Source organism: Rhipicephalus microplus, chromosome X (assembly GCF_043290135.1).
Source record: "Rhipicephalus microplus isolate Deutch F79 chromosome X, USDA_Rmic, whole genome shotgun sequence".
NCBI classification, from domain to species: Eukaryota; Metazoa; Arthropoda; class Arachnida; order Ixodida; family Ixodidae; genus Rhipicephalus; species Rhipicephalus microplus.
The window spans coordinates 240,121,682-240,138,271 of record NC_134710.1 but is presented as its reverse complement, the minus strand read 5'-3'; the positions used below and the strand labels follow the sequence as shown (position 1 = coordinate 240,138,271).

The 16,590-nt window shown below is 42.7% G+C and overlaps 1 protein-coding gene across 6 annotated transcripts in view; it reads right to left on the bottom strand.

The window, feature by feature from the left end:
- LOC119187804 (uncharacterized) overlaps positions 1-16,590 on the bottom strand; it is a 214,571-nt gene that overhangs the window by 105,009 nt on the left and 92,972 nt on the right. For 5 of the 6 annotated variants that reach the window (XM_037435890.2, XM_075878855.1, XM_037435889.2 and 2 more), the window contains 2 exons: positions 6,360-6,479; positions 2,572-2,731 (listed from right to left, as the gene is read on the bottom strand). In XM_037435890.2, coding sequence (XP_037291787.2) covers positions 2,572-2,731; positions 6,360-6,479 — 280 coding nt within the window. The remainder of the gene's footprint in view (positions 1-2,571; positions 2,732-6,359; positions 6,480-16,590) is intronic. The other variant, XM_075878856.1, reaches the window with a different exon arrangement.

Below are 16,590 nucleotides of genomic sequence, written 5' to 3'. Positions count from 1 at the left end.
CTAATGTTTGCACTGTATGCATATTAAGATATGCCCATGAATGCAAACAAAAAAAAAGAGTTTCCTGTGAAAACATGCTTTGCGCAAATGTTATACGTGAGATACAGACGATACCCTAGCGGGGCAACTTTAGAGCAACTTTAGCAACCTCTAGTTTTCTTTGAATCACATACAAGATATGTCAAGCAAATCCCCATGTATTATCACTAGCAAACAATCCAATATCTGGTTTTAAATGTGTAAGCATTTCTATGCCAATGAGAAAACTGTGTTCATTCGTGTATCACTTTGTCACACAAGACGAATAACTATGAAGGGTTGTTCACCACAAAAGAAACAGTAAGTACAAAACAAAGTTAATTTTCATGGCAATGCTGGGTTTCGAACTGAGGGCCTCAAGCTTAATAGCTGTGTGTCTTATGGACTGGGCTCTACACCCATGCTTGCAAGACATAATGAATATAAACATCTTAATCATAATATTGTGACAGACTACTACTTCTTTTCTCACGCACGACCACTTGGAACATGAACTGGCAGTGGTTAGTCTGCTTAAAGGAGGACATGGCTTGAATAATGGCATGGATGTATTAATAAACCACTCTATGTTTACTAAACCATGCTGAGTGCTAAACCATGCAGAGTGCTACAGTTACACAGTGCGACCAGGGTTAAGGCCCTCTAGATTCTCACGCTGATCCATGGAAGGCCGCGTTCATAGTCTGGGTCGCCCGTAACTGTAGCACTCTGGAGCATGGTTCAGAAGACACACTGGTTTACAAATACACGTGTGCCATTGTTTGAAATACGTCATCCTTACTTAAAAGCAGGCCACTGACTACCAGTTCATATACCAAGTGATGATCAGAAGAAGAAGAAAAGGCTGCCATAATATGAAAGCAATGTACTGGACAAACAAACAAAATAAATGTAAAAAAACACTTCCTGAGAAGGATTTGTTCAAACACTTTGTTGCAGTAGAATAAAAGCCCTTTCTAGGACATGTAAGGCTGACATCGGGCATCCTACTTGTATAATAAATTTATTACCAAATACACATTTCATTGACTGCAAACCTTCAAGGGCCAGTCAACAGGCACCGAAACGCGCAGGAAAAGCTCGCGCATTTTTCCTACGCGTGACCAACCTTCTTCCATGCGCAGTGACGTCAACTCGGCTATCGGCGACGTGACGCAGCACGTCCATTGGTCTAAACCAGGTCTCAACAAAGGGTAATGAAGTACATGTCGCGATCACCAAGTTGAAAAAAAAAAAAATGAGAGCAATCGGTTGGATAGTTTTCCAGAAAAGGTACATCATGTTTGAAAATTTTCCAGAATATTGATTGTAAGCAAAAGCGCAATTTTATGCTTAAAACACGCACAGAATGTTCTGGCAATGCAAGCAATAATTAACACTAGAAAAGCATCCTGGTGAGAAATTTTGTGATAAAAAAGCTTGAAAATGATAGGAAGTAACCGAATGATAGGATTCAACCAATCAAGCCAAAGTTACTTTTTAAACAATACATACATGCACTATTAATGATAAAAAAAAAAGCCCGTCGATCTGTTAGAAGGGGCACAGTCTTTGGCGCCAATTTTAAACCCCTTGGAGCTCTTTAGGCACTCACCAAAGCATGACTTTGCTCCTCAGAGCTTGTCGTTTTTTTAGTAATTAAATCGAAACCTAGCTTGTTTGGCCGATCTATCCTACCATACCCCCTTAAAGAATTATAACCATAACCACAGGTCAAGCACTCCTTAAGCTAATATAATTAGGTGAACCATACTGAAATATTCAAGCCTTGCCAATCCCACTTAATTTTTTGTCAAGAAAAAACTATGCATTTTCATGGCTGAACTTTTTATGTCTAAATGCAACTATTAAATGCACATTTTGAAAGTATATTTTGGTGAATAAGCACTAATTAAAATATACATATTAAAACGTAACAAACAAGAACAAGTAACTAACAAGTGCCAGTTATATAGTGTGACTAGATGACATTGATTTTCTGGTCATGTCCAATGTGTGAAAAGATTGCCTTGAATTTCTGAGCAATGTGAGAATCAAGCAAAACTGCTTTCTCCTGCTTTCTTTCCAAGTGCACATGGTTTTACATGTTTACACCATTGTGCAGCCCAAATTCATTTAACTGAATTTTTGAGCTAGTGTGCACTTTAAAAATCCTCACCATGTGATCAAAATATCAACTGTGCAAGAACAGTTACTACTCTTGGTGCCCAATTGCCAAGACAGCACTACAAGTTGAGGAGCGCAGCAGTTTATTTGCAAATTGCCCTTTCAAAAACGTTCACTCGGGATCAATCCATAGTAAAGTTGCAAGCAAATAGTTACGCGGAGACAACAGGTGCCAAATTTGTACTGAAAGAATCTGCACATCCTGCATTTGTTTGTTTTCGTGGCTAACTACCATTCTGCCTCCACAACATAGTGGCATTGGAACCAAAAATTTTTGGCAAAATAAAAATGGCAGGAGCACAAATGATTTCTGCAGCATGAAAATTGTTTTTAGGCAATAGGTGAACAGAGCCATCGCATTCTTACTTTTCCGTTGCAGCTCTAGATTTCGAATGTGACTTTGTGACCGATGCATAGCCTGTGACCATGCTGCTGTGTCGAGTAGGGTCTTCCTCAAGTAATGATGTTAAGGCCTCAGCTGATGTGCCCTTAGATGTTGACACATTTTCTCGTTGTAAGCCAGAGTCTACAGACAAAAGAGCACAAAACTAATATTAGGTCATATTTTAATTCATGAGATCTACAGACTGAAACAAACAAATGTTTTAATAACCAGCGACCACAACCCCTGTACAAACCTTCTCAATTTTTCTTAATATTCTAAACTCACGTGAAAAGCAGTGCTAAGTTTCAGCTTAAGGACAGGAATTATGCAGATGGCAAAAATTTTCAATTAAGCACTCGAACAATAGCAAATTGATGATGCCATGTCAAGCATTGTTGATAATGTATAATGTCCGATACTATATACAAGTTTTCTACTGCAGTGCATTTTCGTAATCTTTTTTTTGCATGCTGTGCTCAATTGCTGCATGCATGGTACCAGTTGTTAAACAAAATTTATGAACCAAGCAGCAGAGTGCACTTACACTTTCACCCTTTCCTAACTCAGTCCATATTAATTGTATTCTTAACTTGGAGGAATCTGGTAATTTCATATGCCACCAAATTTTTTTATAAGTAGCTTTTGAAAAGCCAGCACTCGGTCATGCAATATGCATGGACATGCAATGCAAGCCAGCACTGAACATGCAATAAAAATGACATTGTTTAATACAATAAAATTTAGCATATAACAAATTTTAAAAATGAAATATAGAGAGATATTATTATTTCAGTGTTGTTAAGCATGTCTTGTTTTACATGTCTGACGTATGCATGTGCTGCTTCTACTAACATGGTGAAGATAACCAACTTCTAAATACTAACCCGTATGTTTGGTACTAACATGTACGTTTCAAATTAGGCTTACATGAATAGATGATTTTTTTTATAAATAAACATAAAATTTGGCAATCACTAATATCAAAAATTCAGTATGTGACACATGAATTTTAGACTAATAGGCGTGTAATGCTATTTATTTAGAATGATCAAGTTTCGATGCTGTCTACAAAGCACACATAACCAATATACAGTGTAGAACATTTATAACGTAACCGTTTAGAATGTTGGACTAGTTACAACGCGGCATTTTTCGACTCCCGTTTACCCTCCCATAGAACCCTAAGTATACGCATACTGCTTATTGTGCAGTCCCCCCCAAAAAAAGACCGGTTATATTGCAATTGCCGGAAAATGTTTGTGACAAACGTGGTAAAGAACTTGCGTCTGAAAGGAGATGCGCTGGGTGTGCCGCTGAGAAGCGAGCGACGAGGTCGTTGCAGAGGGGAGACGGAGTGAACGAACAAAGGGAGGAGAGAAGAAAAGGAAAAAAGACCCTGACACGCTGCGCGGGCTTGCCGCCTTTGCGCTGGCGCCGGCACGGCTACAATGTCCGCGTCACTAGTGTTGCTCCGGACGCGCGGGGCTCAACAGGGCACGTGCGATCCCGTCCTTATCCTAACAGTTTCCTGTCAGGAAAAGTGTCGTTGTTATTGAGCTTGTTACTGATATCGCGTTTGCTACCCCGTCCGTAAACTTTAAAACTTTTTACGGCTTTATGACGCGAGCTTTCGCCTTTGCAGCTAGCGAGCGGTCTTGCGTAAGCTTGGCGGGTTTTTGCCGTTGTTATCTCCCGGCCGCAAATGCCAACTTCGTATCACGCACGCTATTCTTAGTTCAGTGCTTGAGCACGATCTTTTCGATGTCGGATCTTCATGTCTTGGACAAACTGCTTTCTCGTGACAACATACCGCACCAACGTTGTACCGAATGGCAGGCTAGGCCTAATCTGCTTCAATAGTCTGATCAGTTTCAGTAGCGGTCGCTTGTATTTTATAGGTTACAACTTAGTACAATATCAGCGAAACTCTTTGCGGTGGCTGCACTTGACAGGAAGAAATACACATTATTAATGAAAACGAGTGTGGCACGTGTAGCGCTCGAATGGCGGTTCGCCGTTCGACTGCAATGTCTTGAAATCGGGTGCATGCCCGTGAAATCGAACGATTGGTCTCTTTCAGTGCGTGGAATTCTGGACATGATTCGACATAGTTTTTTTGTAATGCACTTCAACGAGGCAGTCTGAGAATTAGCCGGCGATTTTCTGCAATGGTGCTTTCTTCTGTTACACCCCCACCCCACCCCACCCCCTTCGCATTCATTTCACGGGCAACGTGTATCTTTCGACATTAATTTTCTTTTCACATTTGAAACTGTATATGCTTGTAAGCACCGCGCATCGCATGCTTCGATTCTTGGACACACAAGGCTGCATGCTAAACACGTATTGCGCAAGTGCGGTCATTGAAAAATGTTTTGGTTATAGTGCGGTACTACTTATAGCGAGGATATTCACAACTCCCGCGACTTAAGTTATAAGCGGTCTACACAGTACACGCAGACAAGTCACGAATGGCTTGTAAGCTCCATAGATTTTTCAATTCCTCTATTATTACACTGTGCCATTTGCTCTGTAAATGTTGATATGCCACCCACTGCACGTTCACATGCACCCCAAAAAAAATTAAGTATTCTATTGATGCCACTTTTTAATATGAATTGGTTGTGAAGCAACATGACTGACACATCAATGGCTCCCAACCGGGTTTTGAAATCGCAAAAAAAGCTCATTTCTTTGACAACTTTGATTCAATGTCTGGTCTCCACAAATGCAGATGGCATTCAAAAGGAGAAAACTTCCAATTCAAGAACATTAGGCTGAACGCTACACTCGAACCTCGATATAACGAACTTGGATATAACGAAATATCAGTTATAAAGAAGTATATAAAAAACAGTATTGCAATAAATATAGTGTTAGGAATATACTTAATAACAAACTTTCGGTTATAACAAACCTATTTTACTATAAAATACAACTTCGTTATAAAGAGGTTTGAGTGTATTTAAATAGAGCCCACAAGACTATAGTGGTACAAGTACAGTGGTCAACACACATGTCTAGAACGACTGAGTGTTGCGCTTCAAACAGCATGAGCAATAACTACAGTTCATGACGTGCCACATCTGAGCATGCGCGGTGCCAATGATATGTCAGCCTTGTAGTTTCCAGACTTGTTTATTGTCCCAGCTGCAATAACTACCCCGAGTGTCAGAAGTGCCGTCAACTGTAAAGCGCAGAAAAAGTAGTGCAATCATCCAGATTGCCACCTTTAATACTGTGAACCTGGTCTCAGTTTGTGGTGTCATATCATACCAAGAACGGTTCACATAGTTTTTTTACTCATTTTTTTTTATTTTACGCTAAACTGTTCAGAACACTTTCGATGGCCAAAGCAGTTATTGCATACGCAGTGAGTGATAAGCAATGATCAAAAAAGCAAAAGAGACACGCTCAGCATGCTCAGAAGCAGCATATTGACGCAAGGTAGGCTGGCAACTATAGTAGCCATAGTTGCCAGCCTACCTTGCGTAACGACTACCGATGCCCTCAGGCAGTTCCGAGTGCGACGACCATCATTGTTCTAGACATAAGAGTTGAGCATTGTACAATGTTGATTTTTTACAAGCCTAGCAAAAGCAGCACAAACAAAATCCATACAGCACTACAAGCATGCATTTTCTACTTCATGAATAAATAGCTACAGCTTTAATAAGAGTGTCTTTTAAGGATCTGGTTTTTTATAACCTAAAAACTATTTTAATACTTGTGATTTATTCAAGATTGCTTAAATGCAATGATAGTTCACCTATGTGATTATGTTGCGCCGGAACTTTTCTTGAACTCGGAGCACCTGAAGTGGACACAGAACTGAGATGGAAGCTCAGCGGAGGAGATGCGTCTTCAAGCAGTGTGCTGGTAAGAAATGCTGCACCACCAGGAAAAAAATACAATTATGTGCCTTGTGTATCTAAGAAGCTCTTACAAACTAAGTTCTGGGTTCTTTTTTTTTTAATTTTTAAATATATTACTGGTTTCTTCAGGTTAAATTGCACAATGAAACCTGAAGATTCTACTGCACACATTATGACTGATGATCAAATCACACCACATTCTTTACTGCTTATATGTTTATAAATGTGCTGGATAAAAGTACGACCTCCATATTATCTTATAACTTGTTCACGATTCATTGATGCCTTCCCAACTATTGTATTGGCTGCCTTTCAACACCTGACACAATCTAGTGTTTAGCTCAAACGTTAACTCTTCCATTTCAATCATATTTTTACTTTCTGGTGCTCTTAAAACAAGCAAAGTGGAGTTTTATTTTCCTTTTGTTACAAAAGAAGATTATAAGGCTAAAGGCCTGATGAAGGCCTCTGCTCTCTTGTAAAGTTTCATATTATATAACAGATCAATGAACAAAAAATAACATTGTCAATGGGACATAAAATACTAAATCTCAAGTGTACTGCAAGTGCTACATTACAGCAACTAACAGCGCAATAAACATACTGTGCAAGACATAATTTAGAAGCAATTATGTAGTGTATAGCTAGTATTAAATATACTCTATACCAAACTAAACATTGCTCTAAACTTCATTATTGGGCGTCGCATCTACTTGGCAGTTTTATTTTCGTTTGTCACAATCACTGGCATAGCGAGAGGGGATGATGGTGGTGAGTTTGAACATACTGAAATTTTCTTATTTTGCATGTGTATATATGTCCCATGCACACATCTAAACACATGCACAAACATACATGAAATATGATTGAGCCCCACTTGACCCCCTTGAAAAAAAAAAAAAAAAGACTGGCTGCGCTATTGGTCACAATTAAGTTTTCTGGGCTTGTGTGAATATTCGAATGCTTCAATATTCGGACAAATAATACAATTCGAATTCACTTCGAATCAAATTCAAGTTATTAAAAATTTCTAATTATTCGAAACGAACGAACAATTCCCACATGTAACACCCTGTTCACTGTAGTGGAGGGCTACCAAGCTGCCAAAGCACCTATCTAAGTGTATATGTACTAGTTCACATGTATCTCCCTGTAAAAGTGGTTTCATTCACTGCAGTGGAGTAGTGCTGAGCCACCATGAAAACATGTATCCAGGACAAATCCGCACTACCGCGAAACCACACTTCAAGGTTAAATGAAGATATTACCATCACATTGATTCATATTTTTCAGTATAAAAGCCGATTATACTGAATGATATGCTCTAAGCAGCGCCTCCTCTATTTTTAGATGCCTGTCAGTTCATATGCCGAACAATGAGAGCTCGCGAGACACCACGCTTTGCATGCTTGCCGTGATACGGCGCCACTGGCTGACACTATCGCCGGCCTGTCGTCTGCTCTGGACGAAGGTGCGGTGATGCTTTGGCTAAGCCGTTTTATAGATTTGAAATTCGTGAACAACGCAGTTTTTACGCGATAATGTTAATAAGCTCGAGTAGCAGAAACTACGATGTTTTGTGTCTCGTATGCGGATTTTAGGACTACGACTTTGGGATTGTGCTCAGACTTTGCTTTGTGAAGCTGTCTATATCTTTCATGTATTTGATTGCGGTCATTCTCCAATTTGTTGTAGTGCACGTTTGAAAAATGCCGTGAGGAATTACAACCAAGCTATTGCCCTTTTGATGCAAGAAATAGCGTGGTTGTTGTGATCATGCTTTGGGAAATTGCTAAGGCATATTTTATTGCAGAATTTTCTAAGAGCTCAATAAAAATTGTTGGTACAGGCAAGTTCTACCTTTTTTCCTCATTCAGTTTTCTTTATTGTTTATTTTAGGTGCTGAAGATGCCCCCCAAAAGTTAACATTGCAATTAACCTAGCTGCCTACTTTAAAAACTGGTGCTTTATTACCAGGAATCTTTTACTAGCACCCAACGTACATGTGCGGCTGGAGGCAAACCTCTCATTTCCCGTAACTAATGCTAATGCTTCTTTATTTCTCTACTTTGAGAGAGACAAAAATATGTACAGTCAACCAAATGATTTCATATGTTTTCTTAGTTCGAAAAAAAATCAGCAGTGACAAAAAACACACACAACACTCTACACTACAATTTGAGAATTTTTCACAACACTGGCTTTTTACCATACATTTTTATCACACAGTTCTTGTCAGTAATGTTCATTGCATGATTACTTAGGAGTGGCTTGATGAACTTCCAGCAGAGAAGTTGAAGAAATTCTTTCTTGTGGGCACAGTCTTCATTCTCGCACTTCAGGCATTGGCGGATCCAGAGGGGGGCGGTAGGGGCGATTGCCCCCCTCCAAATCTTTTAGTGCCCCTCCCCTCAATTCAGTTCTCGTAGTCTACCACCTATCCCCAATTAATTAAGACAAATGAGTGAATTAAACCACTGTGAGCACACATTAACAGTATTTGTGCTATGAAGTGGTTTTTCTGTTAGTAAAAATAAAAAAAGTCATGACCACACCCCCCTTTTCAGAGTTACTTTAGCTGACCTACCCCCGCCTCAAAAATGAGTGGATGGATCCACCCCTGACTTCAGGACAGGGAGGTCCATCGAAATGTTCACAGCATGCTTCACACTGGTCTGCAGTGGCCCTAAAATTTGTTTCTTATAGTCAAGAACGATGTCTACAAAGTTGCTGAGGCTTTTCATCAAAACTCCCACGGTAGGAAAGTAGGGTCACCGTAAACAAAAAGCAGTGACACGGGGAACCACGCTTCACGTATGTGCACGAAAAGCATGGAGACGCAATGCGCGGCTGAGCTGAGCATTGTGTCAGCTGGCAGCGCCACCAGCGCCAGAATAAGGCGAATGGGAGAGAGCAACAGGAGAGAGCTCGCGGGGCCAGCAGCACCCTACCTGACGGGCATCTAAAAATAGAGAAGGGGCTGCTCTAAGTATAGCAAATATTAATACATATTTTACAGGCTATCACTTGCATTCTACCGAAAGTCCAATCCTGCTACTATTCAAAGTTGCTTCCACTTCCTTTCAACCAAAAAGAATGGCACTTGCAGAGGCCTTGTTTCAATTTAAAAATAGATTTTGCGCAGGTTAGTTTGGTGATGACAAATATGCCCCTCTTTCTCTATAACATGTGATTATATATATATATATATATATATATATATATATATATATATATATATATATATATATATATATATATATATATATATATATATATATATATATATATATACTATTCGAATTTCATTCAAAATTATTTAACCACAATCGCTATTCGCTTCGAACCTAAAATTCATTATTCGCACAAGCCTAACATTTTCATTTGCCCTAGTCAGTATGGCCTCAATGGCATTTTTAACTTAGAGATCTAATAATGCATAACCCTTACTTTGGTAAATAATCTGAGTTTCAAGATCATTTCCTAAGTAACAGACTATTATGCAAAACAGGAGCTTGCTTAGGTGCTGAAAAGCTCCTCTGGCTAATGCCAGCTCTCTAATACATTTATAAGGGTGAGACATCCCCCGCTACGCCACCGATCGCCAAAGAGAGGGAAGAACACTCAACCCTTTTCCTATCCGGTTCCCTCTTGGCTACGTGTCTCAATCACTTTCTACATACAGGGATTCGTGCTGGGGCTGGGAAGTAAGAGACGCTACGCCCTGTTCCTGTTTACTGATTCATTTAATTTAATACTAACTGTAAACATCGTATACCCGCATACATCAACCACGACCCAAAATTATAACACATGATTTAAACACTCGCGACATTCGACAGAGGGCAGGCAGATAAAGAACGTAACTGTAACGACACAAGGGTATGCATATAAAAAAACACACGACGACACAAATGATAAAGTCATTAATTATAAAGCCGCGCAATGTTTCAATATGCCGCATCCCTTCCCGCAAAGCTCGATTAAGTATGGGAGGTAAAGTTCGTTTCACAGAATGTCCATGTAGTCGGGGCCTCGGAGTTGGCTGCTCAAATCGGGGCCGAAGGTTGGTTGGTTCCGTCGCGGTCTGATCTGTCTCCTTCCGTCGCCGTCTTCATCGTCTTTGTCATCGTCGCCTACGTCGTCCCTCTTAGTGGTTTCCATCTTAGCCTCTCTACCATCTCGAGCTCATCGCATCGTCTCTCTGACTCTCTTCACATCGTATCTCTCTGACCACCTCGTATCGTTTCGTAGTCCCTTTTTGTAGGACCCGACTCCGTCCTACCGGGGCACCAAACCAGTCGCCACTCCACGCGGCATATCTTTTCTTCTCAGTCCGAGTGTATCATCTTCGGCGGCCGCCCCCGCGGCCTACACCAGTAGGAAACCCTCTCCCAAACAAAGCCGAGCAAGTAACAATGTACAAACTCGAGCCTCAGGGAGAGTGATGGGCGAGCCGTCCGAAGACGCCTTAATTACGGGCAAATAATGGTCCCGATGCTTCCGGTACTTGGTGAGCCGATGTCCAGACCAAGTCTCAACGTTTCTACGCAGCTCGGTGTCTCTCGCGAAATTCTCCGTAGCCGCCGCTTCTTTGTCATTCACCGCCGCGGGCGGCCATCCCCGCAGAACGCAGTAATGAGCCATGGAGCCATGAAGGCTGACCGAAAGTCATACTGGACCCGGCACAAGCGCTGCGGCCGCGTCGCATTCCCCGAACCAACAAAAGGTGCTCTGCTGCTCCCCCATGCCACAAATCTGAAGGGTGCGCGCCGATTATCTCCACCGTACGCTGTCACACAGTCTGTAGACGACAAGGCGCCGCCCGGTCCTCGTGTTTGCGCAGGGGAGCCCGCGAGAATAGTAGAACTAATCCTTCTGGTACTTCACTCCGGAATGCCCATTCTTTACACCGAAGGTTTTCTTTTTCTTTTTTTGTGGGTTTGAGAAACGAGCGAAAACATCCCGAAAGGTCCGCGGTTCAGTCCGTGTTTGCGGGGACGTCACAAGGGCAGTTAAATCTGCCCGAGTAATATTTCACTGATGAATACATGAAAACATTAGCTCCAGCCTTATATCTGTGTACTGTGAATGTGCAGGTACCCTGGAATGTTGTTGAAGGTGTTGAAAATATAGAAGTAAGCCTAGATGGTAGGAAATGAATAGACAACTAGGCCTAATATTGGTACCTGCATTCATAGGATCATGTCTTCATAACATGAGAACACATTGCCAGTTTTTCCTATAAGTTCTAGAAATCCTTGGTTAATTATCTTGCGTATTTCAAAAGGCCTCCAAACACAGGCAGATAATTTAATTTTCTTTGACCCAGTCACAAAGCAGAGAAACCCAATAACTTGCAAGATAGTGCCACACTTTGGTGGTAGCGAACGGTACCACTGTGCAGATGCTATGGCCTACTGTACTGATGCTATGGCGTACCAGGCTACGTGATGCCAACAGGCAAAAAATGAGCGTCCCATACTCGCCACAATGGTAACAGGCGGCGCTGACTGACACTCCCACGCTTAAATGCACATACATACCCCATAAAGTGTACGGAGGCCATCGTGGTAGCTCATGTGGTAGAGCATCGGACGCATTATTCGAAGGTCACAGGTTCAGTCTGCCCACGGCAAGTTATCTTTTCGTCCACTTTTATTTCTTCACAATTACATTACAATTACTTCTAATATCCCCATACTTTCCTTGGCATAATTGTCTGTCAGTTCTCATTAATATTGTGGCTAACAAAAAAAAATGAGCCCTTAAGTTTACCCTTCTTTCCTTCAAAGCAGAGTCAAGTGATGCAGGGTTTCACTGCATTATCTCAGGGTCATACCAGAGCAAAGGCTCAATATAATATTGGCACAGTACAGCAGGCAGGCAATACATCATAATATAGTGCCACATATATTATCAGTTTGAATGATGAAACAAAAGCTTGCATGATGTCAAACACCAAACTGCATTTATAAAATATACAATCGAAAACCTACTACTGGAACAGATACAAAAGACAAAGTGCTTTGGTCGAGGATATATTAATAACTTCCTAGAGAGAATGTGTTAAACAAAAGCTTATCTGGCCAAGTAGCATTCAACATGTTTATTCTGCTGCACCTTTTTATATCTATCTTATAACCATTACACACGCTTACTATTTCAGTGAGGCAAAAAAAAAATTTCACGAGAAATTTCATGCTGTGAAGGTGCACAACTAGCAAAGCTGCATGTTACCCAAAGTTCCCTACCATGTAATATTCAGGAGGGTTCCTCCCCATCTTCACATTCTCTCGTGGCATGAAAACACCCGTAGCACTGGTGAGGATGACGTGAACATAGAGTTTCCAAGATATACACTAGAGGGAACTCTGGCGCCAGTGTCTATGGGAGCTGCAATGCATAGCGCTTCACCGAGCATGGGAATGATGGGTAGTACACAAATTTGTCTAATCTTCGTACTTCTGGCTTCCTGTGTGTTTGTGTGGCTTGAAAGTGTTCTGTCCCGAAACAAAAATGAATGAATGTTTAGTGGTTGCACTTCACCACCTTAATATTTTAGGCTTTCTATTTGAAACCGGGTGCCAAAGTTCAAAAGGGTTTGTTGTTTCTTTCAAAACAAAAGCAAAAAACACAGCAATAAACAGAGCCACAAGTGCGATTTGCTGCCTGCAAGTACAAGGACTAGGCAGGTCTATGTACTACCCATCTTTCCCAATGTCGCTGAACGAACGCAGCTCCAAAGTCCTTTCTAGTTATTTTTAGGAAACTCTATGGGTGTGAGGGCAGCTTAAGGGGGGAGGCTACCCTAAAGACCGAACTTTTTTATTTTTTAAGATATCTGGATGAAACTTTCAGGGGTTGTTCACTACAATAAAACTAGCACAACTGCTAAGTTTCACGAAGCTGTGTTTCTTAGTTCCAGAGTTATTGAGGTTTAACTGGGTGCTTCACATGGGTGCCTGAGGAAGAGTCGTGAGAAATCCCAGGACATAGTAGAAAGCTGAAATTCATTGCGGTCATTCCTTGATAGCTATCCCAGGGCGCTACAAAGCCGTTTTTTTTTAATTTCCCCCCCCCCCAAAAATTTTCACGCAACTTTGAATTTGATGTAACCAGTAATGACCAGATTCATCAAAAATTAATTGTTTATTATAAATTAACAGCACCAATTTTCAAAAAAAGGAGCTTGTTACACCCTTGCAAGGTCATTCAGGAACAGAATAAAAAAAACGGCACACAAATCTGATGAACGGTTTTCGAGTTCTTGCTTTCCTCAGCACCACAACTAGCAAAAAAAATCCGTTCCGAGAAAACAGGCCGAGAAAGTTCAAAACACGTGTTTTCTTCAAAAAGCTCCAGCACAGTAGCTAGAAGTCTCCTGGCGCACTCTTTTCTTCTTTTGCCTGGCCTCCATCTTCTCTTGGTGTCTTTTAGAATTCTTTTTTAGGCGTAAAGCGTCTTTTTCACGAGCTCGCTGGATGGCCAGATGACCTGGTTGAAGTCCAATGGAGTCCGATATCACTTGGGTTGCTTTGCAGCAGCCGGCATTGTAGCGCAGCACTGCTTCATGCAGTGCTGTTTCTACCGCGATCAAGGATGAGTGTTGTTCCTTCGGCATCAGAGACCACAGAATGGAGTGGAATGATTCTGATGCATTTTGCGTCTTCGCTCCCAGGCAGCGCTGAAGAAGCGACTTTTGTGACAGTCTTTCGTAGATGGGCAGCATAGCTGCAGCGACATACTCCGGTAGGCTGTGTTTATGTCTTGGCTGTGGGTCACGCTTTGCCTCTGCAGCTCTATGGCGGCACCACGATTGAGCCCCCTCTGGGCAAAGTTCATGGTGAGGGTCCTGGTCAGTCGATGTGACGTGGTGATATGTTGCCATCACTGCACGCTGCATGGCTGTTAGGTCAGTTGAATTGTTTCTCAGGGCCCAACCATAATATCCTGTCAGCTTTTCAATGAGGGCTTTAGTCAGCTTCCCCTTCCCACTCAGTGGCTTATCACTTTTCTGCACAATGTTTCGAAGAGCACTTCCAATCCTTTTCTGAACATGGTTCAGACATTCTTCTTTTACAATTGGCACTAGCCCGTACACATTCTCTTCTGTGAGGGCAGCGAAGGTACGGCTGTCTCCGTCGGACACAAGAGTGGTGTACCGCAGGCCATGCTTGGATACAGACCGCCCAAAGAGAGTCAAGCCTGCCTCCACTTCCATGCTTCCCGATTTTGAGTCTGTGTTTTTCTGGCAAATGTGGTGCTTCTGCCAGCTTTCGTATGCTGCATCTCCAGGTTTGGGCCCTGTTTGGCATCCAAGGCAGTGGTTTGAAAGAACTACAGCATCCAAGATGAGACCTGTAAAGAAGTCAATTACCGATCCCACTTCGATGTGTGATGTGTGACCCCGCTTATGCCATGTGCCATCATACACTACGGTGATGTCCTTGCAGAAGCTGGGGTCCATTTCTTTATATGTTTTGATCACTGCTGTGGCAGAATCAGCATAAAATTCTCCAAAGTGGTGGCCTCTGGCTTCCTGAACGTTTCTTTCAAGTGCTTTTGAAACGTCTTGTGGTGAAGACCTCTGTAAGATACGTTCATGGCAGCCCAAAAGTCATTAAGAGCTGTTTGCCCCTTGCCTATTTGCTTTATAGCCATTATGGCGCGGACATTTACATCGAAGGCCTGCATGTCCTTTTTGCGGGGTGATGTCCATAATTTATCGACGGTGCCACAAGAGGCGCACACGACTTCAAGTTTTGTTGCAAGTCCAAGCTTGGTGCTCTCTCGGACAGTCATAGCACCTTTCAAACATTCTTTGCACACTGTGCAGCTGAGCAGGACGTTAAAGATGTTCATTTGAACGAGCGAAAAATGTTCGCCCTCACTTGTCACTGCAGGTGCAAGAGCCGGCTGCATCAGTTGAAATTTCTTCTGCGTCCCCGGCGTAGACTCAAGTTCAGGGCGAACGGCGTCACGACGTTTCGCATTCGCATCGATTTCTTCCTTCGTTAGGAAACGCGTCCGCAGATGAAGCGACGGTCCACTCACGCTCGATGACGGCACCGATTCAGACGAAGTGCTGGGTCCGGCGATATCAGAAGCACTCGGTGTCACGCTCGATGGCACCGATTCAGACGAAGTGCTGGGTCCGGCGATATCAGAAGCACTCGGTGTCACACTGGATGGCATCGATTCGGAGCACGTGTCGAGCCCGGCGATCTCGGAAACACTCGGTGCATTTGCGGCTCCAGCCACACTCGATGTGTCGGATTCTCGACTGGCGACAGCCGACAACACAGTTCCGTCGCTGCAAGCGTCTACGCAGTCGGCACCCGCAGCAGAATAGCGGAATTTCGATGATCGTACAAGCCGCATAGCGCGCCTCCGCGCACCGGACTTCCGCACTGACTTCGGCTTCGTTGCCGGCATCGCCCGCAACAACAAAGACGAAAGGCACAGAACTAGTGCAAAAAGAAAAAAAAACGAGAGAAAATGATCGAAAAGATAGCACAAGGCGAAGAGCGGCTCGTAAGCAGACGTCTGTCGAGGCGGACGGAGCAGAGAGCAACAACGAAGCGAGCGCGCTGGACGCGCCATCGAGAGGAGCGACCGCCCCCACTGCTGCACAGCAGCCAATGGCAGGCACGCTTTCTCCCGCGAGATATGAATGTGCTGCTCTAGCCAATCAGCGCTCCGCATCGCATCGCGGGAAAACGCCAATAGCGTCTCAACTGTGCTGCCGACGCCATTTTGCAAGGCGGCGAACGAGAGAGAAAGAATTCACGGTCAAAACAACACCAAGATGGCGCGGGACGACCGCATGGCCCGGGAATGGCGCGCGCGCGAAGTTTGGTTTGATTTTGGGATTTGCGCCTGTTTTGGACGCCGCGGCGGCCTCGAAAATAGTATTTTTTTTGCACTTTGCGGTTGAATTAGGTGCTGATAATTACAGAATAGGTAGTTTATGAGACATACAACCCAAAAATGTGGTTTTTCAAAAACCGACTTTTTTGCGATTTTTCGGTTTTCAAGGGCCGCGTCCCCCCTTAAGTAGTCCTGCCATCATCGAAGCTATATTTACTTGGAGCACAAAAGACACAGGGACAAGAGAGCAGC